The sequence below is a fragment of the Oryx dammah genome, unplaced genomic scaffold, assembly GCF_014754425.2.
Source record: "Oryx dammah isolate SB20612 unplaced genomic scaffold, SCBI_Odam_1.1 HiC_scaffold_22, whole genome shotgun sequence".
NCBI classification, from domain to species: domain Eukaryota; kingdom Metazoa; phylum Chordata; class Mammalia; order Artiodactyla; family Bovidae; genus Oryx; species Oryx dammah.
The window spans coordinates 39,646,553-39,667,391 of record NW_024070206.1 but is presented as its reverse complement, the minus strand read 5'-3'; the positions used below and the strand labels follow the sequence as shown (position 1 = coordinate 39,667,391).

The 20,839-nt window shown below is 42.3% G+C and overlaps 1 protein-coding gene across 3 annotated transcripts in view; it reads right to left on the bottom strand.

The window, feature by feature from the left end:
• Window positions 1–20,839, bottom strand: part of MAPRE2 (microtubule associated protein RP/EB family member 2) — a 187,460-nt gene that overhangs the window by 114,425 nt on the left and 52,196 nt on the right. Inside the window, exon 1 of one of the 3 annotated variants that reach the window (XM_040264853.1) lies at window positions 1,619–1,945. The exons of the other annotated variants lie outside the window; for them this stretch is intronic. Coding sequence (XP_040120787.1) covers window positions 1,619–1,737 — 119 coding nt within the window. The 5' untranslated portion in view covers window positions 1,738–1,945. Of the gene's footprint in view, window positions 1–1,618; window positions 1,946–20,839 lie in introns of those variants that run through there. 3 annotated transcript variants of the gene reach the window in all.

The following is a 20,839-nucleotide window of genomic DNA, read 5'->3' as shown; positions in this document are numbered from 1 at the left end:
TAAATAGTGAAGATTTCAAAGCAACATGTCCGGGTTTTTGTTTTTAAATTCTATTTTAAGCTTTGGAATGTTCACAGAGAAAGGTGAAGGAGGAAAGGAGAGAAGAGACCCAATGTTCCAATCACATGGGTCTCCAAAAGCAGAGTCCCAGAGGTTGTGGACCAATTTTGGTTTATATTAAGAGAACAACAAACACTTGGAATCTCTGAGGATGTCATGTCAACATATTACTTGGAAGCATAGGCATGAGATTTTAGTGACCTCATGGGCACAGCCAAAATTAACTCCCAGTATTTATGTAACTGCCAGGGATGACAGGGCAAAGATGGCCTATAATTTTTTTTTTGAGCCAGCTAATAGTGTTTCTTTGGTCAAAGAGAGAGGAAGTGGGGGCACTTTCGGCTCTATTTTTTAAACATGCAACATTTATATACATAGACTACTCTGCCCATAACACCATCTGAATGTTTAGATGAAGGCATTAAAAAAAAAAAAAAAAGAGTTATTTCCTGTTGCTCCCTAGCTGAAAGGATGCGTTTTAGGGGTATGTGTGGTCTGCCTCAGAGCAAAAGCATTGTTAGCAGTTATCAAGGTAGCATTTAAAAATAACTACCCCAGTACAAAAGAACTTCAGAGGAAATATGAGCGAAGCTATCAGTCTCCCTTCAAGTCTGCCCATGAGCTGCCTTAGACTTGAGCTGCATTCTCCATTACATTGTTATCCTTATCAAACAATGCAAACAATTTTAATGAGCTTATCTCCTAGAACATATTGCCAGATATGCTAATGTAAAAAGGATGCCAACCGTACAGGCCGACTCATTAATCAAAAAGCTCACAATACAATGACCAAGATCAGTCTCATCCCCACATCAGACCTCAGCAAAATACCAGGAATTACCTTCCTACTGTAAATAAGAAGGGCGGGCTCCCCCACCCATGCGGAGGCCATAAACTCCTAAGAAAATGCATAAGGACACCTAGTTCCTTTCAGGTCCATCGCAGTCCAGTCTCTTTCTAATAAACCTTGGGTTCTATGGAGAAAATTTTGGTGAATGTCTGACACCGTGACCTCTGCTGTCAATCCTCGCACCAATCAGCGAGCAGAATTCTTACAAAGCTCCATCAATCTGGCGGTTCAACATCACAGACTGCAGCTTAATCTAGAGGATTCCATCTTTCCTGCACACACACACACGCACACACACACACACCAGGGCAAGCGCAAACCTTTTCCTCGCCCTCCTCCTGGTCTTTAGGCATAGCCTACTTCATGGTTCCTTTAAAATCTAAAAAGGAAGGAGAAAAGGAAGTGCTCCGGCTTGTCTCCCTTTGCAGAGGAGGGGAAATTTTGCTTGCATTTTGAAATCAACGTGGAAGGAAAGAGATGGAGGGAGACCCCTTGCAGGCAGCAAACCTATTCACAAAATGCTTTCCATCTGCAATCGGCAGCCTCCGTGCACACCCAACATGACACATGGAAACAGCAAATAACCACAACCGCCTTTACAAACGGCCGTCTGCAGCCGGGGCCGGGGGCAGCGTCTGCTCCATTATATAACGGGCGGGTTTCCGCGCGCCCGCCCGTCCGCCGCCGCTCCCCGGCCAGCCCCATTACCTGTAGGAACGCTCGCCGCGCACTGTGTGCTTCCGGAAAGGAATGATGGTCCCGTTATCCTGGATGATATCGTTGTTGTTCTCGCCATTTGGGGACAGGGTTTGGGTCGGCCCGGGCATTGGCGCTCTCCCGAGGATGGGAACAAACCGCTGTGGGCTGGCTGGGGAGGAAGGTGGCTGTGTCTCGCCTTCCCGCTCGCCCGCTCCTCGCGCAGACCGCGCCTGCCGCCTGCTCGCCGCTCGCTGCTCCGTGCTCGGCGCTCCGCTCCCGCCCCGCCCTCTCGCGGCCCGCCCTCCCGGCTGCTGACGTCAAAGCGCCGGCAGCAGCACCCTGGTCACGTGGTCCGGCCTGTCCCCATAGCAACCCGCTAACTCATCACCTCGCCTGGAATCGCGCTGGGCCGCTGCGCGACCACGCCGGCGGCTCCAGGCAGGCACCCGGGCCGGCCTACATCTGGCATGTAAAACCCCAGGCCACCCCTGGCCCCCCTCACTGACTCGCCTGGGTCTGAAAACCAGCTCTTCCTCTAACCATTTCCTTTCCAGCCCGAGCTCCCACTGCAGCTGTGTACACAAAAGAACGATTCAGGCAGAGGGGTGTGGGAGACCCTTTAACTCCTTCCATACCAAGTTCTTGTTTCATGAAAATTAAACTCGGTCTGGCTTCAGAAATATATAAGACGACCTGGTAGCCTGCTTCAAGAAAATTTATCAGACTAAGGGGTTAAAATTTCCAGGTTCCTCCCCCATTCTCCAAACAGCAGCAACCACCTCCCCCAAAGCAACCCCAAACTTGAAAACCAAATAGGAAGCTCCGTTTCCTTCTAATCAATATATCTTTACATTAATAATGAGAAAATCAAGAATTGCAAATGAAGATTTTCTGCACAAAAGAATCCCCAAAGGGAGTTTTTTTTTTTTTTTAAAGACCCACCATTTTAGAACATCATGGTTACCCAAGACCTCTCAATTCAAATTCTTACACTGCCTCCTGATACAGATAATTAAATCTCTGTCATGTATTTTATTTTCTTTGAATTAAACAAGTGAACATCCAATTTAGTATTTGGATGGAAACTCTCAACATCAAGCTGCTCTGCATTATTGCTGTGCATCTTTCAAATACATTGACTGTGAGACAGGTCCTATTGTTATTATCATCCCTAATTTAGAGATGAGTATACTAGTGAGATGAAGTAACTGGTGCGGTCCTCAAGGTCACACAGTCAGGAAGCAGTGAGCTGGAACTTCAAGATGACATGCTTTTTATCAATGTGATTGGACAGTGGTGATGTGTGTTTAATGTGAACTCATAAATGTTATAGATCAAGGTAAGAATCAAGTACCTTATATACTCTCAACAGTGAAAGGACAACTGTGAATAGAATTGCTAGTACGGTGCAAAGCCTATGGATTAGATTATAAATTCTGAACAGATTCCAGATGTGTCCAGTGCTTTCCTTCAGAGAAAAAGAAGAGTTTGCCTTCAACTCTTATCAGAAGTGGTTCTCTGCTTATCAGAAGTGGTCTCTGACATTTCCTGGGGTGAGTAAAAGTCAAAATAAATATATGTAGCAGAAAGTACTAGGCTCATGCCTTCACATCATTGTACAGCTTACCAGCTTTATTATTTTGTGATACAGATATTAAAACAAGTAAAAACGCTGTCATTCCTGACAATTCTCTAGCATATTTCCCTGGTAATAAGTTATTTCTGGCATCAAGCTTCTAGAATTAGAATCAAATCGTTTACAACACAGATGGTAAGGATAATCTCAAATAAGGGGGGCATTTTTTCCTATTTTATAGTCTCCTTTTGAACTATATTTTAATAATTTTATTTTCTAATTTTTCCAGTGAATTCACAGTGCACAAGCTGATTCCTTCATCCATATCTCAGCTTACATGAGTATTTTTTTAATATATAATAAGGATCCAGTTCTGACCTAAGTCTTAACAAGGTACATCAGATAAATATCTAAGTACAAGAGATACACAGCAAGCCTCACATTGCACAATGAACTAAAAGGGCATGAGAGTGTAGTTACTGCTACAAAGACAAACACTTCCTCCTCCTATTTCTGTTACTTGACCCACAGCTGTCAATTTCCCTACTAATTAATTCCCCCTTGCAAAAGCTTCCCCTTTCTTTGGGGACAGTCTGAAGTTAAAAGGCAGAGTCTACAAATCAAATATTTAATGTTTTCAGCCCTCTCACTTGGGGCTCTAGAGGATAGCTTACTTTTCTATGATCCCATGTTTGAGTAACAGGTCACATAATTGGTATGATCATAGGGACTATGTTTGTCAGAATTTGAATGTATTATAACTCATTCCACCAGGTAATTTCATGGAGAGAACTCTCCCACTGTTCCGAGGCTGTTTTTGAAGGAGAGCACTATGACCAGGAATTTGGGGGGATGGGCTGAAAGGGGAGGAGTAGTGAGGCAGGTGGAGGAGGTACCTAAGAACCCTTGTAAATCTTCCACCGGGGCAGCTCTGAACCACAGCACTATAAAGGGCCCCAGAGAGGCCCCAGAGATTTGTGATTACCCTCCAAGACGCAGGGGTAACAGGGGTAATAATTTGAAAATATTGAACAGATGTGTTTTCATTCCCCTCCCCATAAATCAGGTTACCTGGCAGCCATTCTCTTGTTTAGCCCCAGGAAGAAGGGGAGGGCACATTCCACTTGGGGAGGGAGAATGCTAGGATACAGGGGAAGCACAGACTCGGCAGGAAGAGGGAGAGGAGAGTACCGCCACCCCAAGGCTGAGAAGAAGCAGGTGAAAGTGAGAAAAAGCAGCATCTCCCATTTTCGGCTCCTGTTAGAGAGCTTTTGGCTTTGTCCTCAGCCTAAGGGACTTTCTTGCGCCTAAAGAGACAAATGTCCCATTTGGGACTCTGGGAAGAGATGGCTTTTAAAGAGTGTCTCCCCAACACCTTCCTTCCCAATCAAGCTGCAGCCTCATCACACTAGAAAAATCAGTGGTTTGGTATGGTGAGGTAGGACCTAGGAAAGAAGAGGACATCTAAAAGACTGAATATCCACCCAGGAGATGGAATGCTCCAAAGATGGACTGAATCGGAAGAGGCTATACTGTGAACTGGCTGCTGCTGCTAAGTCACTTCAGTTGTGTCCGACTCTGTGCGACGCCATAGACAGCAGCCCACCAGGCTCCCCCGTCCCTGGGATTCTCTAGGCAAGAACACTGGAGTGGGTTGCCATTTCCTTTTCCAATGCATGAAAGTGAACTGGCAATTTTAAGTAAAACCTTTTGTCTCCCATCTCCCTTAGCAGGGAAAAGAGAGTCATACAGATTATAGAAAAAAGTAAATTAAAATGTCTGTGTACATCTGACTGTGGCTGAGGTTTTATCTTAGGTACACAGGTATACCAAAAATAAAGTATGTGCAGACCTAAATCTCCAGCTGCCCCGTGGAGAAATGGCTCCTCTTACCAAGCCCTGTGGATTGAAGTTGGGGCTCTGACAGACCTGGGTCCCCAGCCTGGTTTCACCACCTGCTGGTTATTTGACACTAGCAAGTTACTTTGCATCTCTAAGATTTAGTTTCCTCATCTGTGAAGTAGGTGTAATAATACTGGTTTCACAGTGTTGCTGTGAAGGTTAACTTACATAATACATTATATCTGAAGCAACTGACACAGTGTTGGGCCTGTAACAAATGCTTTTTAGTGGTAGATGCTATTTTTAAACAATAAGTTAAGCATACTCTAAAATGTTCATTCACTTAACACTTATAACTGGATTTCTTGCATACTGGGAGCTGGTAAAACAAAAAGAAAAGTCCCAGGCTCTGTACTCAGGGAACTCAGAGTTGTGGGTGAGCAAGATAAAAATATTTGCAATTATGATACAACATGATACCCTGGTAATGGTATCCAACAGGCTGATAAAGGGCCACAGAAGACGAGGGAATGGAATTCCATTCCATTCAGAATGGAAACTGAAATAGGCCTGAAAAGTTTCCCCAAGGAGCTATTACCTAAGCCTTGGATGAGTAATACTTATGACCTTTTTTGTTCACTTTCTCTGTGCTAGAGAGAATATGTATATGTGCTCAGTTGTGTCCAACTCTTTGCGACCCCAAGGACTGTAGCCTGCCAGACTCCTCTGTCCATGGGATTTCCCAGGCAAGAATACTGGAGTGGGTTGCCATTTCTTTCTCCAAAACAGAATATAAGATCCCTTAGGGAGGGTTCTTCAACTGTTTTGTTCACTACTATATCTTCAATGCTTAGAATAAGGCCTAGCATGCAGTAGCCACTACATGAATACATAATTCATTTATTCAACAAATATCTGATTTGATTCTTCTAATAACCCTAGAGATGAAGTTGAGGCTCAAATAGTAAATGCAACTTATCCAGGATATCTTGGCCCCAAAGTTGACATGCTTCTCCACTAGGCTGTACTGTCATTTAAAACAGGAATGGCAGGATTTCCCTGGTGGTCCAATGGTTAAGAATCCACCATCCAATGCGGGGGATGCAGGTTCAATCCCTGGTCAAGGAACTAAGATCCCACATGCCTAGGGGCAACTAAACCCATGAGCACGAGAAGAGCCCATGCACTGCAATGAAGACCCAACACAGCCAAAAAAAACTTTTTTAATTTTTAAAAATTAAAAGAGGACTGGCAGTATAGAGGGGGAGACTAAGGGCTCTTCAAGCAGATATGCTTAGATTCACAGGTAGGAAAGGGTGTGATGTCCCAGGGAGACAGCAAGTTGTTTAGTGGGGATGGAGAACAGAGTACACAGTGGCAGGGGCTGAGGTAGGATGCAGGAGGGGCTGTGGCCAAGCTAAGAAGCTTGACCTTCACTTTGAAGATGTTTTGGAACCATGAAGTGCTTGAGGAAGGAACTTCATGGTGACATTTGCATATCAAAAAAGTCTGCTGTTACAGTAGTACAGAAGACACGTTGGCGATTAAAATGCATCAAACAGTGACCAAGGCCTAAACTTAGGAGCCAAGGGGCTGCAGAAGCAAGCCCAGATTTGAGATATTCAGAGGGAATAACTGCCATGATTTGCCAGACTAACCAATTGTGGGCATGGATGTTGATGAGGATCAAGAGTGGGCTGTGAAGGAGAAAGATATTTCAAGTGAATCCTAAGCTTATCGCTTAGGTGACCAAGTGGATAATGGTTACCATTCACCAAGATGGGAAATAACAGAGTGAACTGTCCTCTGGAAGAAAGAGTCTCCTAGTGTGTTTTGGACCTAGAGAAGTGCTAACAGGACATCTGAGTGGTGACAATGAGGAGTCACCCGGCTTTACACACAGCGAGTGTTCACTATGTATTCTTTTTTAAATTTATTTTCTTATTGAAGGATAATTGCATTACAGAATTTTGTTGTTTTCTGTCACACCTCAACATGCATCAGCCATAGGTATACATATATCCCCTCCCTTTTGAACCTCCTCATCTCCCTGCCCATCCCACCCCTGTAGGCTGATACAGAGCCCCTGTTTGAGTTTCCTTAGCCATACAGCAAATGCCCATTGGCTATCTATTTTACATATGGTAATATAAGTTTCCATGTTACTCTTTCCATACATCTTACCCTCTCTTCCCCTTTCCCCATGTCCGTAAGTCTATTCTCTATGTCTGTTTCTCCATTGCTGCCCTGTAAATAATTTCTTCAGAACCATTTTTCTAGATTCCATATATGTGCATTATAATACAATATTTATCTTCCTTTTTCTGACTCACTTCACTCTGTATAATAGGTTCTAGGTTCATCCACCTATCAGAACTGACTCAAATGTGTTCCTTTTTATGGCTGAGTAATATTCCATTGTATATATGTACCACAGCTTCTTTATCCATTCATCTGTCGATGGGCATCTCGGTTGCCTCCATGTTCTAGCTATTGTAAATAGTGCTGCAGTGAACAACAGGATACATGTGTCTCTTTCAACCCTGGTTTCCTCAGGGTACACTACATATTCTTGAATAAGGGAACATGTGGGCCTTTGATGTATATGTTGGACTTGAAGATACAGATGATCTGCAGGAAATGATCTTATGGGTGATCACTGAAGCTGAAGACGTGGATGCCCTTCACTCAGAGAGAGAGACAAGGCCTCGGATGGCACTCTGTAAAAGCTGAGTGGTGAAGAAGCAGCCTGCAAAGAGATGGGAAAGGGTTTGGCCTGATGGAGCCAATCCTAAGAGGGAGTGGTTTCACTGAGCCTAGGGGAGAAGTGGGTATCAGAGAGGAAGGAGGTGACTCTAGGGCCAAACATCACAGGAAGTTTGAATCAGATAAGGGCAGAGAAGTGTTGACTGGATCTGATAAGGTGTTCTCAAAGGTAATTTTTTTAAGTGGTTGAATTTCAGATCAGACCCATCAAAGATTACTGAAGAAAATAAAGAAATCTTCAACAAGTAGAGAAACCTTCATTGTTAGCAAGATGCATAATGAGGTGATATTACATTAAGGATCATAATATCAGCAACTAACTAGCATCAGCAAGTATGTGCACTAAAAAGCTCTCATCAATATTAGAGGGGCCGATGTGTTCATTAATGAGCACTTGTTAGGCACCAGATGAACCGATCCTGCCTCGACCCACCCTCCCCTCCAAAAGGCAAACAAATATTTCAGATGCATGTTTGGAGAGCAGGATTACTAAGGCAGACCCAGCAGACACAGAGCAATGAGCAAAAAAGGAAACCAGCCGCTGTCCCAGTCCACAGGCCCAATCAAGGAAGATGGAGCTGGGCACCGACCCAGATTTTAATTTTCCGAGCTCCTGGGTTATAGCACAGCCCCATTTCTCTTGAGGGTTAGGCTAGCAAGCCCTGATAATTGCATCTTGGCAGAAATCATTGTCTCTCTACTTCTCCAATATGTGAGATTCATCTAAAACAGGGACTTTGCATTGCCTTGGTTTTGAGAAATCCAACAGGAGAGAAGATATGAAATCATTAACCAGGAATCCCAATTCCATCTCCACAGTACCTACTCATCACAAATGCCTTTTCTAAGTTAAAATGTGTTCACTGAAGCTGATAATCACTGCTGTCAAAGGCATTCACAGTGGTCACACCACCTTCGATGGGGGGGCTTCCTTAGATTGTTATCACCCCTGAATACAGACAGAAGATTCCACTTAGCAGTCACCACTGCTGCCCTGGGACAAGTAATTTCTTCTATGTGTATGTCTTGGGATTTTCCGGTAGGGAATGGTAGGGACAGGTTATCAATCGGTAACTTAAAATATATTCCACACCCAAATGACAGCAGTGAGTAAATACATGGTTGGCTAGCCAGTGGTGCTGGCTTTGAAATTACACTGGTGACATAGAGGTATACTTGAGAGTGGTTCTTGCTTGTTACTTTAACCTTGAAGCATGGAAGATTTTATTCATTCTTCCTTTAAATCTGATGAGAATTCTATAATATGCCTATGCCTCCTGACTTTTAGTCATAGCATTTTATTTAAGAAAATTTGGTAACTGTTTTTCCCCCAGATGAAGAAAGTCCTCCTTCAAAACAAACCTGAACAGGTGGGCTCCTCCAGGATTGACTTTGGAAGTTACATGTCTTTGCAGATTATTTATCAGCCACACTGATAGCTATGCCGATATGCTCACAAGGCAGAATTTTACAAGTCTCTTTCCTCTTTGCTAGTAAAATAGTGAGGTTTCTGTAATGTCAAAACACAGAAGGTGCTGCTGCTTAAGAGAAGATTTCTCTATGTGTTGGAATTACTTTCTAATTTGCTTTTCCTTGGATTTTCTCAAGGTTGGACTTAATTTTTTATGGAATAACTCATAGAACATGATGGGAACTCAATTTACAAACTTGCAGAACATTATGATTTCTGTAATCAATCAATCAAATCTGTGCAATGTGAGGTTTCAGTCTATTAAATAAAAATGTGCTTTTGAATTATACCATCTGGTTAAATTTACGAGCTTTAAATATGTTTTCTATAAAAATACAATGTGAGAAATGTTATAATTGAAGAATGTATTAAGTATCACCAGAATATAGAAAAGAAAGCAACCTTGCCTAGAGAGACAGGGCAAGCTTCACCAAGGTAGTGATATTGGTATTGGGGCTCAGTCAGTCAACACATTTACTGAGAACCTACTATGTGCTAGGAACGACAGGTGCTTGAGAGACAGAAATTAACAAAAGTTAGCAAAATTCTCTGCCCTTGTGAATCTTATACTTGAGTGCATTTTGTGGGGTGGGAGGATAGCTGTAGGAGATGAGGTCAGAAAGATCACAGAGGGACCAGAATGAACAGAGCTTTGAACAGCCATTGTGAAGACTTTGGCTTAAAAACCAAAGTTAGAAGCCATTACTTAGTAGTAAGGTTCACAATGTCTATTGACACAGACCTGGAATTCTCTCCAACAACAGTCACAACAAAAAGAGCAATATCTAATGTTTATCGGGTACTTTTTAAGGACCAAGTGCTATGTTTTAATTGGGTGGGTGTTTTAATCCTCACAGAAACTTATGAAGAAGGAGTAATTTAACATCTCGTTTGTCAGAGGAGGCAGCCAGTTAAATAACATCCAGATCATCAGCTAGGAAGTGGCAAAGCTGGACGTGGACCCACCTGCCAGGTGTCCAAGCCAGCATTCTTATTCAGGAACTCAGGCTGCCTTCCACTAGGGTTTGATAAAATCTGGGTGCAAAAATGCAGAAGCTAGGGATGAGGCAGCAGAAGGATGTAGAAGCAAGAGAAGGTAGATAGCTGCGCTGAAGGCAGTTCAGTCTAGGGAGCACGGAGGTAATGGTAGAAAAGTGCAGAGGCAGAAAAAACAGCGCGGGCGGTGGGGGCAGGATGAGAGACAGGACTGGAGAGCAGTATTCATGGGATGAGACACGTGGAAGGACAGGAGTTGTAAATTATGGTTAAGGAAAAGGAAGAGGGAAGAGGAGGGAGAGAGACCCGAAGATTAGGGGTTAACAGTGTGTGTGAATAATAGGGGAAATGAATTTTCTTCCCCTTTTTTATAGCAACTAACTTTTTTTATCTGAATAAGCCTCAGCTATCAATATACACTTCTCTCATATCTTTGGATGGGAGAGAAGACCATAGGCATTTTTTCCTTTTGTTTCCAAAGCTAAAATCTGTTTTCATTTTCACTAGGCTAAGACTGTGATAATTCAACAGTCCAGCTCTAGACAAGCCTCTTTGAATGTTCTCACTGAAATGTGTCCATGCTCAAGTTCATGCAATTCCTTTATTTCCTTCCCCTATTTTATTTCCACGTTTGAACAAAACACATCTTGTTGAACTGACTGGGTAGCACAACTGAAAATGGATAAAAATCTTCTCGGGCTCAGTTGAGTGGCAAAGGAAAGGCAGAGACGCTAAGTATCATTTAGCAAGTAAATTATCTTCCAGAAGGCTCGTGAGCTTTCAAGAGATGATTTGCTTAGGGCTCTCAGAAGTCAATGGACCCACAGGGCTTTATTTCTGACTTTGATATTAACAAGCAGCAACAGAATAAAGAGACTCCTTAATATAAATACAAAGCCAAGTTGGAAGGATGGGAAGACAGGAGTTCAAACCCTTGGCCTCCAGAGTTTCACAGCCCACACGGGACCCAGGCCACCAATGACAGGAGAATGGGGAGGGAGGGTCTTCCTGAGTCAGGGGCTTCTCCGTCAAGGCGGGTGCACATGGGGGCGGAACCATGGCTTACGGGTGGCTCCTCAACAGTGTATCAAGGGAACATGAGGCCAACAGCTGGGAAGCAGTGTGAGTAATGGAAGAGAAATTCCATTTCTGACCTCATCCAAGTAAAATTTTTAAAAAGAAAATTAAAGAAGCTTGCTTCATTAAAAGAGAGAGAGAGAATGCAACTGGAAATCATGAAAAAAGATTTCAGTTTCCATCAGAAATGTTTTAATTAGCACTTATGTTCTGTTTACTCAAGAGCTCATAATGCCAAGTATCTTCATATCCTCAATTCACGCTCACTATTGGATGTGAGCATGAGGGGTCCAGCGACAGAGATAGTACATGAAAGCATAAAGGATCACCTTCAAGTAGAGTCTATTTAATTTCTATGTGAAGGACCCAGACGCTTAGCAAATCCAAATGGGTCCTACTCTTAACATGCAGGGAGCACAATGAGTTAACAGTCAGCTGAGGGAGCTAGATCGATTCTTGCGATTAATTGCTCACATAGCCTACTTTTCACACACTCCCCCAAAGCTGCAGTCTCTTCAGTGAGGATGGTATCAGCCTTCAAAGAGGCGGCAATGGAATCAATGTGAATGAGACATAATGGTATGCCGTGCAAAAAGCACGTCTAGTGCCTTTTTATTATTTCTGTCTTCCCCTCCTTCTTCTGGGAACTACTCCTTCAAACCTTGTGATTCTAGTAGAGCTTGCCAATTATAATATTCCATCCTCCTGGACCTAAAGATTGGTTCAGAGTTAGGTCTGTGACCCAAGCCAGGTCACTGAATAGATCTCTAGGATTTAAAAAAATTAGAGCTGCAATGTGTATGTGTTTGAGGAGGAGTTAAGAGATGGTATCTTTCTTACTGAAGAGAGCACTTGAGAATTAATACAGTATATTGTTAGGCAATAAAAATAACAGGCATCCAAATCAGAAGGGAAGAAGTAAAGTTGTCACTGTTTGCAGATAGCATGATATTGTTATCTGCATGATAGCATGATACTTGACTCCACCAAAAAACTGTTAGAACTAATAAATTCAGTAAAGTTGCAGGATGCAAAATCAATATACAAAAGCCTGTTGCATTTCTATACATTAATAACAAACGGTTAAAAATACACGCCTACTATAATTGCATCAAAAATGATAAATAAAGGAATACATTTAGTCAAGGAAGTGAAAGATGTGTACATCGAAAAGTATGATAAAAGAAATGGAAAGAATTAAAGAATATACAAGTAAATGTAAAGATATTCCAGGCGCATGGATTTGAAGAATATTATTAAAATGTCCACACTACCCAAAGCAATCTGCAGATGCAATGCAATCCTTGTCAAAATTCCAGTGACATTTTTCACAGAAAGAAACAATCCTAAAATTTGTATGAAACCACAAACGATCCAAAATAACCAAAGCAATCTTGAGAAAGAAGAACAAAGCTGGAGGCATGCTTCCCAATTTCAAATAATATCCCAAAGCTTTAGTAGTCATGGCATGCTACAGTCCATGGGGTTGCAAGAGTCAGACATGACTTAAAGACTGAACAACAAACACAAATAGTAATCAAGACAGTACAGTTATTGGCATAAAAACAGATTCAAAGATCAGTGGAAGAGAACATATAGCCCAGAAATAAACACATACATATACAGTCAATTAACTTACACAAAGGAGCCAAAAATACACAATAGGGAAAGACAGACTCTCTTCAATGAACAGTCTTGGGGAAACTGAGTAGCTACATGCAAGAGAATGGAACTACATCATTATCTTATGCTATAAATTAAAACTAACTGAAAATGGATTAAAGACTTGAACCTAAGGCCTGAAACTATAAAACTCTTGGAAGAAAACATAGGCAGTAAGCTCCGTGACATTATTCTTGGTGGTGATTTTTTGAATTTGACTCCAAAAACAATGGCAACAAAAGTACAAGTAAGTGAGACTGCATCAACCTAAAAGACTTCTGCACAGGAGAGGAAACCATCATCAAAATGGAAAGGCAACCTACCGAATGGGAGAAAATACTTATAGATCACTATCCAAAATGTATACAGAACTTACACAACTCAACAGGAAAAAAAAAAAAACAAGCAATATGGGTTTAAAAAATGGGCAGAGACTCTGAAAAGACTTTTCCAAAGAAGACATACAGATGACCAAGAGGTACACGACACAATGCTTAACATCACGAATCATTAGGGAGTGCAAATCAAAACCACAATAAGATATCACCTCACTCTTGCTAGAATGGCTATCATAAAAATAAGAAAGTGTCGGTGAGAATTTGGAGAAATGGGAACCCATGCGCACTATTGGGGGGAAAGTAGAATTGGTGCAGCCACTATTATAGACAGTATGGAGTTTCCTCAAAAAATTCAAAATAGAACCACCACGTTTCGTGCATGCGAAGTCGCTTCAGTTGTGTCCTACTCTTTGTGACCCCTTCAACCATAGCCCACCGGAATCCTCTGTCCATGGGGTTCTCCAGGGAAGAATACTGGAGTGGTTTGCCATGCCCTCCTCCAGGGGATCTTCCTGAAGCAGGGACAGAACCCACATCTCTTTCCGCTCCTGCCTCGCAGACAGATTCTTTACTGCAGAACCACTGGGAAAGCCCCAGAACCACCATGTCATCTCGCAATTACACTCTGGGTATTTATCTGAAGGAAACAAAAAAAACTAACCCAAAAAGATTTGTGCATCTCCATGTTTATTGCAGCATTTACAGTTGCCAAAACATGGAAGTAACCTAAGTATTCATCAACAGATGAATGGATAAAGAAAACTGGTACACGCACGCACGCACGCACGCATGCACGCCATAGAGGAGGAGGAAACTTTGCCATCTACAACATGGATAGACCTTGTGGGCATTATGCTAAGTGAAATAAGTCAGACAGAGAAAGACAAATGCCATTTAATCTCAATTATCTATGGAATCAAAAAGTTAACAACCACAAATCCAAACTCAGACACACAGAACAGATTAGTGGCTGCCAGAGGTGGGGGTTACGGGCGGAGGGGGAGCTCTGTAAAATGGGTGTAGGGTGTCAAAAGGCACAAACTTTCAGTTGCAAAATAAATAAGTCCTGGGGATGTAATATAGGACTTATTTTATGTGTAATAATGATACACATAGTTAATAATACTGCATTGTATATTTGAAAGTTTCTAAGAGAGTAGATCTTAAAAGTTCTCATCACACACAAAAAAATTGCAACTGTGGTGATGAATGCTAACTAAATCATGTCATAATATGTACAAATATTGAACTGCTATGTTGTACACTTGAAACTAATATGTCAACTATATCTCAATTTTAAAATAAAGTGTAGCATAAATTGTACATTTACTAGATTTTGCATAGAAGTGAAAAGTGGTCATGGTTTGGATTAATATAGACTTGGATTTGAAATCAGATCAGGTTGATCCAGTTAAAGTTGAGTAACCTTGGACAATCACTTTTCCCAGCCTCAGTTTTTTCATCTATAAATTGGGGTATGAAGATTTACAAAGCAATATTTTGAGATATAAAGCTCTGAAGGTTCCCACTTTGTCCACTGGGACCATAAGTTTTGACACTCTTCCCTTCCAGAGGTTGGATTTATTTCTTTTCCCCTTGAATCTGGACAGGCCCTGTGGTGGCTTTGAGCAGTAGATTTTGGTAAAAATTATGCCAACCAGTTCATAGTCTAGACCTTATAATGACAGGCAGCTGCTGTCTTGGTCTCTTGGAAGCCAGACAGGAAGTTCGGCCACCCTGGGACTACCATGCTGTGGGAAGGACAAGCCCTTTGGAGAGGCCCCAGAGGAGGAGACCATGGGGAGGAGGGGGGGGAGAGGAGGGGGGAGGAGGGGGGCAGTGACAGTGAATCTGCAGAGTCCCATGCATCCTTCAGATCCAGCCACCACAGCTAAGCGTGATCCACTATGTGGATCAGAGATAAGCTGCCCAGCCAAGACCTTCATTAATTCCTGATTCATAAAACCATGAGCTGTAACAAAAATGGTTAAGTTAATGAAGTTTGGGGGTAGTCTGTTACAAAGTAATAGATAACACCATCCTGTTGATTCTGTTTCTGCATAAGGAGTCACCCCAAAACTCGGTGGGTTAAAACAACAGCAATCATTTTATTATCTCCTGTTATTCTGGAGCTGGACTGGGCTCAGCTAGGTGATTTTCAGTCTCTCTCAGACAGTTGTAATTAGAAGTGGCTGACTACTGAAGTTGTCTTAGTACTTCCTCAGTCTCAAAATTGGAAGCTGATGTTTCAGTTGGGACCTCAGCTGGAGCTTTCTTTTGGAGCTCTGGCTGAATACCCACACAGATTCTTCATGTGGGCTGGGCTCCCTCACAACACAGCAGAAAGGCAGAAGGTGATGGCAGTTTTTAGTCTTGTCACAGACCATAACTTGGTCATACTTCTCTGGTCAAGCAACCAGTTAAGTCAATCAAGATTCAAGAGGAAGGGATGTTGACTTCACTGATATACTCAATGGGAGAAATGTCAATATCACACCATAGGGAAACACGTGGATATAGAGTGGCAGCCAGCTTTGGGAAAGGCATTCGGCCACACAGACCCTGCTTCGTTTTCTCACCCCGTTTCCTCAGCATGGGGTTGTTACAGCAGAAATTCTATGGAAGAAAAGAATCGGGGCTCAAGTATTCACTTTCAAAATAGACTTCTAATCCTGTGGCAGACAGGATAACACAAACTGAAGAAGTTCATGAACCTCAAAAGTCTGATTTTCAATGATCAAAATTTCAAGCCCCTTGAATAACTGAGAGCCTAAAGTTCATGCCATCAGCCATCAGACCCTGTGACTAGTTGGAAACATCTGAGGTGGAGGCTGGTGAGCATCCCTAAGAGAAATCCAGTCCTCTCTCCTTTCCCCAGCTATACCCCAAGCCAGGCTGGGAATTTACAAATAGAGGGAAATTGTCCTTTTCCTTTAAAAAAATTTTTTTTTTTTTTGCTACACCACAAGGCATGAGAGTTTCAGAAAAACATCTATCTTTGCTTTATTGACTATGCCAAAGCCTTTGACTGTGTGGATCACAATAAACTGTGGAAAATTGTGAAAGAGATGGGGATACCAGACCACCTCACCTGCCTCTTGAGAAATCTGTATGCAGGTGAGGAAGCAACAATTAGAACTGGACATGGAACAACAGACTGGTTCCAAATAGGAAAAGGAGTACATCAAGGCTGTATATTGTCACCCTGCTTATTTAACTTGTATGCAGAGTACATCATGTGAAACGATGGGCTGGAAGAAGCACAAGCTGGAATCAAGATGGCCAGGAGAAATATCAATCACCTCAGATATGCAGATGACACCACCCTTATGGCAGAAAGTGAAGAACTAAAGAGCCTCTTGATGAAAGTGAAAGAGGAGAGTGAAAAAGTTGGCTTACAGCTCAACATTCAGAAAACGAAGATCATGGCATCTGATCCCATCACTTCATGGCAAATAGATGGGGAAACAGTAGAAACAGTGGCTGACTTTATTTTGGGGGGCTCCAAAATCACTGCAGATGGTGATTGCAGCCATGAAATTAAAAGACGCTTACTCCTTGGAAGGAAAATTATGACCAACCTAGACAGCATATTAAAAAGCAGAGACATTACTTTGCCCTCAAAGGTCCATAAGGCTATGGTTTTTCCAATGCTCATGTATGGATGTGAGAGTTGGACTATAAAGAAAGCTGAGTGCCGAAGAATTGATGCTTTTGAACTGTGGTGTTGGAGAAGACTCTTGGGAGTCCCTTGGACTGCAAGGCGATCCAACCAGTCCATCCTAAAGGTGACCAGTCCTGGGTGTTCATTGGAAGGACTGATGTTGGAGCTGAAACTCCAATACTTTGGCCACCTGATACGAAGAGCTGACTCATTTGAAAAGACCCTGATGCTGGGAAAGATTGAAGGCAGGAGGAGAAGGGGACAATGGAGGATGAGATAATTGGATGGCATCACCGACTCAATGACATGGGTTTGGGTAGACTCTGGCAGCTGGTGATGAATAGGGAGACCTGGCGTGCTGTGTTTCATGGGGTCAGAAAGAGTTGGACACGACTGAGCGACTGAACTGAAGTGAACTGAACAAGGCATGTGGTATCTTAGTTCCCTGATCAGGGATTGAACACATGCCTCTTGCATCAGACATGAGGAGTTATAACCACTGTACCACCAGGGAAGTTCCCAAACTGTCCTTTTTCATACCTGGAGGCTTGAGGGATGACAAAGCCACACAGAGGTTCCTGACTCACTACAATATAGGGACAAGAGGGGACAGATGCTGCTGAAGGGTTTGGGGTGGCACCAATATTTCTGCAAAGCTGCCAAATATTTTTGGGGAAGGAGGGAGAACATATGTGACCCCATGTGGGTAGGGATGGAAAGATCAGCAGAAAAGAACAGGCCTGTGTACTGACCAGCCAGTTTTCCTGAGGACAGCTGCCATGAGAGCAACTCAAAAAACATCAAATCTCCCCTCAGGTTTCCAGAAGTACCTCGTAAAACTGTGGTGTGGTGTCTACAGTCCTCGCCGCATTCTCTCACTTACTCCAGAAGGCAGAAGCAGAAATTAGATTGGTGCCATTGGTTTGGACAATTTACAGTGCGTTTAACCAGGAAGATTCTCCCCTACTGCACTCCCTCTCTTTCCACATCTTCTGCTTGAACTGGACCCAAATCCAACAGTGAGTTCTGAGTCCTCAGCATCTGCCCACCTTCTTGCCCCGTCTCTCTGATGTAGTCATTGACCTGTTCATTTCACAACATATCGCATGTACCCCTCCCTCTCCTCTCCCACCCCTGACACCCTACTGCAGACATCACGCCTGGCCCGAGAGACTCTGTAGGCGTTGTCTTGTTCCCTGATGCTCCTCCCAGTGCTTCTGACAAATCGCCATGAGATCTATCTTTCCGCCCTTCTTTTTCAAAAACCTTCAGTGGCTCCTTATCGCTTTCAGGATGAAAATTCCACGTTTTACTTTTATTACTTAAGGCTCCGACTGTTACCCTTGGAAATATGTCCACCACCACATACGGTGAGAGAGGAATTTAACCTGGATAACTTTAACTGGAAATGCTAGTTCTGCCTTCTGGTATCAGCAGAAATAAGACTTCCTCTGCATGAAATTAGCAGAGAAGCATGTAAATGTTCTGATGGTGAATCCTTTACAAATGTTCCTATAGAAACAGATTTTTCCATCTGATTATCGTATTGGACTAGGTTCAGTGCGACTGCGAGACCTTTAAGCTACCACTTTAAAACAATTCAGCTTGCTTCATCACCGAGCTCAGAAGAGGAGAGAAGCTTGGTCAGATGAATTATGATGTCAGTGTAACCATATCTGAGCTGTCCTTGCAGAGTCCCTATCCATCCAAGACAAGGAGAGAGAGCCAGGAACATTCAGCTACCGCCATCTCACCCTCACAACTGCTCTGACTATTCAGATTACATCACTAACATCCAAATCATGGCTTTCAGCAAATCAAAATATCAGCTTAAAAAATTCATGAGGCCATTATTGCTGAGAAGAAATAAAGAATCGTAGCGTTGCTGTTTCCTACCGCTGGTGAGAACAGTTTCAGTTCCTCGGAGGATAAATTCTGAGGCTAGATGACAGGTCCAAAAAAAGTCTCTCTGGCTGGTCACTTACATTTGGACACAACCTGTTGAATAGCAGTCTCATATTCTGCACGCAAAACACTCAACTCGGAGCGAAGTAACTCCTTCCACAAATGGCCTCCTCCCACATTTGCAATACTTGGGGAGAGTTCCTGAAGTTTGGACACAGAGTTGTGGAGCAGAGCCAGTAAACTTCACAGCGGTTATGAAACAGCTGCAAATCCATGCTTATGTCATGCATTGTACAAATACTACATTAAGGACACTCAGATCAAGAGAAGAAATATGGCTTTGCTAGTGTTAAAGCGAGATGCTTGATTTCAACTCAGAAGGCTTTTAAGAATAACCTCCAATGTCTCCTAATTATGTGGTTCTAAAATGTATTATTAATCTGGATTACTTTTATTTTCTCCATGTCCCTTTCTCCAAGCCAAAGAATCATTTCCTTCCATCCTTTAAATTCATCACCTTAGCCATTACAAGATGGAGGGAAAAAACCCAACTGTAACCCAAAACAAAAAGAAGCTGTCCAAACTCTCAGGGCTTCTTCACACTGATTTTATCTGGAAAAATACAGTACCTGATAGTGATAAGTGATGCTGCTGTCCGTAATACTGCCTGTGGTATACAGCAATATACCATCTTGGCCTTCCCAGGTGACTCAGTGGTAAAGAGTCTGCCTGCAATGTAAGAGATGTGGGTTGGATCCCTGGGTTGGGAAGATCCCCTGGAGAAGGAAATGGCAACCCACTCCAGTATTCTTGCCTGAGAAAACCCATGGACAGAGGAGCCTGACAGGCTTATAGTCCATGGGGTTGCAAAAGAGTCAGATATGACTTAGCAACTAACAACAATATAAAGATACGAAATTTACTGAAGAGACCTTTTCCTGATTCCTTTCGAGTGTCAATCAGGCAAATGTAAGAGCCAGATTTTCTGCACGATTTTGCACTTGATTATAATTCTCTCCAAAATGGGAAATGGAGGTCAAGTGAACTTTTGGATCCTGCCTCACAGATCTTAACTTAGTAAATTTCATTAATCTCGAGATTCTTGTTTCCATTTGCTAAAGAAAAGCAAGTTACGTGGTTATGGGTAGAACTGAAGTATGTCTATTTGTATACAATGCTTTGTTCTAATGCAGCCTGAAAAAAGTGGCAATTATAGTCAAAAGCCTTCAGTAAATAATTGCCGTGGATACTCCACAAGTGAGGGGTGAGGTCAGAATGTGAATGGAGAGAGAGAGACCTGGAGAGTTCATAATTTACAAAGTGGTTTGAAAAGATCTCTGTCCTTCCCAGCTTCATGAGAAGTAAGGGTTTAAAAACCTTTAGTAAATAGGATCAAACCCAGGTAGATGCTAAAATCCCAGTTCATGATAGCAGAGCAGGATTAGAAACTTGTTGAAAACTGAACAAATATTCTGAGTCCTGGGACTTTGAGAGCTTCTAATGTAACAAAATGTGAGCACTTTCTTTCTGCCACAAATCAAATCACTGAAAGAAATATGATAGAGCCGGTACACACACTTCATCTGACGCATCAATTCGTGGTTGTCCATAGGAAAGTTTTGACCAAAAAGTGATGCTATTATTTATTCATTACTGCAGCCTATATTGGCTCTTTAGTATAATATATTTGACATTTATGATTAAATAAAAATATTTGAGTTATATTCTTATGATAAACATTTCACCATATTATAAATATCACCAAATAAAATGCTACATTTTCACTTTTCAGCTAGCCTGGAGACATACAACTGGGTAAGAAACAGCAAGGTAACAGTAAGTTTAAAATAAGTATATTATCCTGGGTACCATTTTGTCAGTAGCTTCAGTATATTACCTTGTGAAGTGTGAAAATATTATATATCTTTGCTTC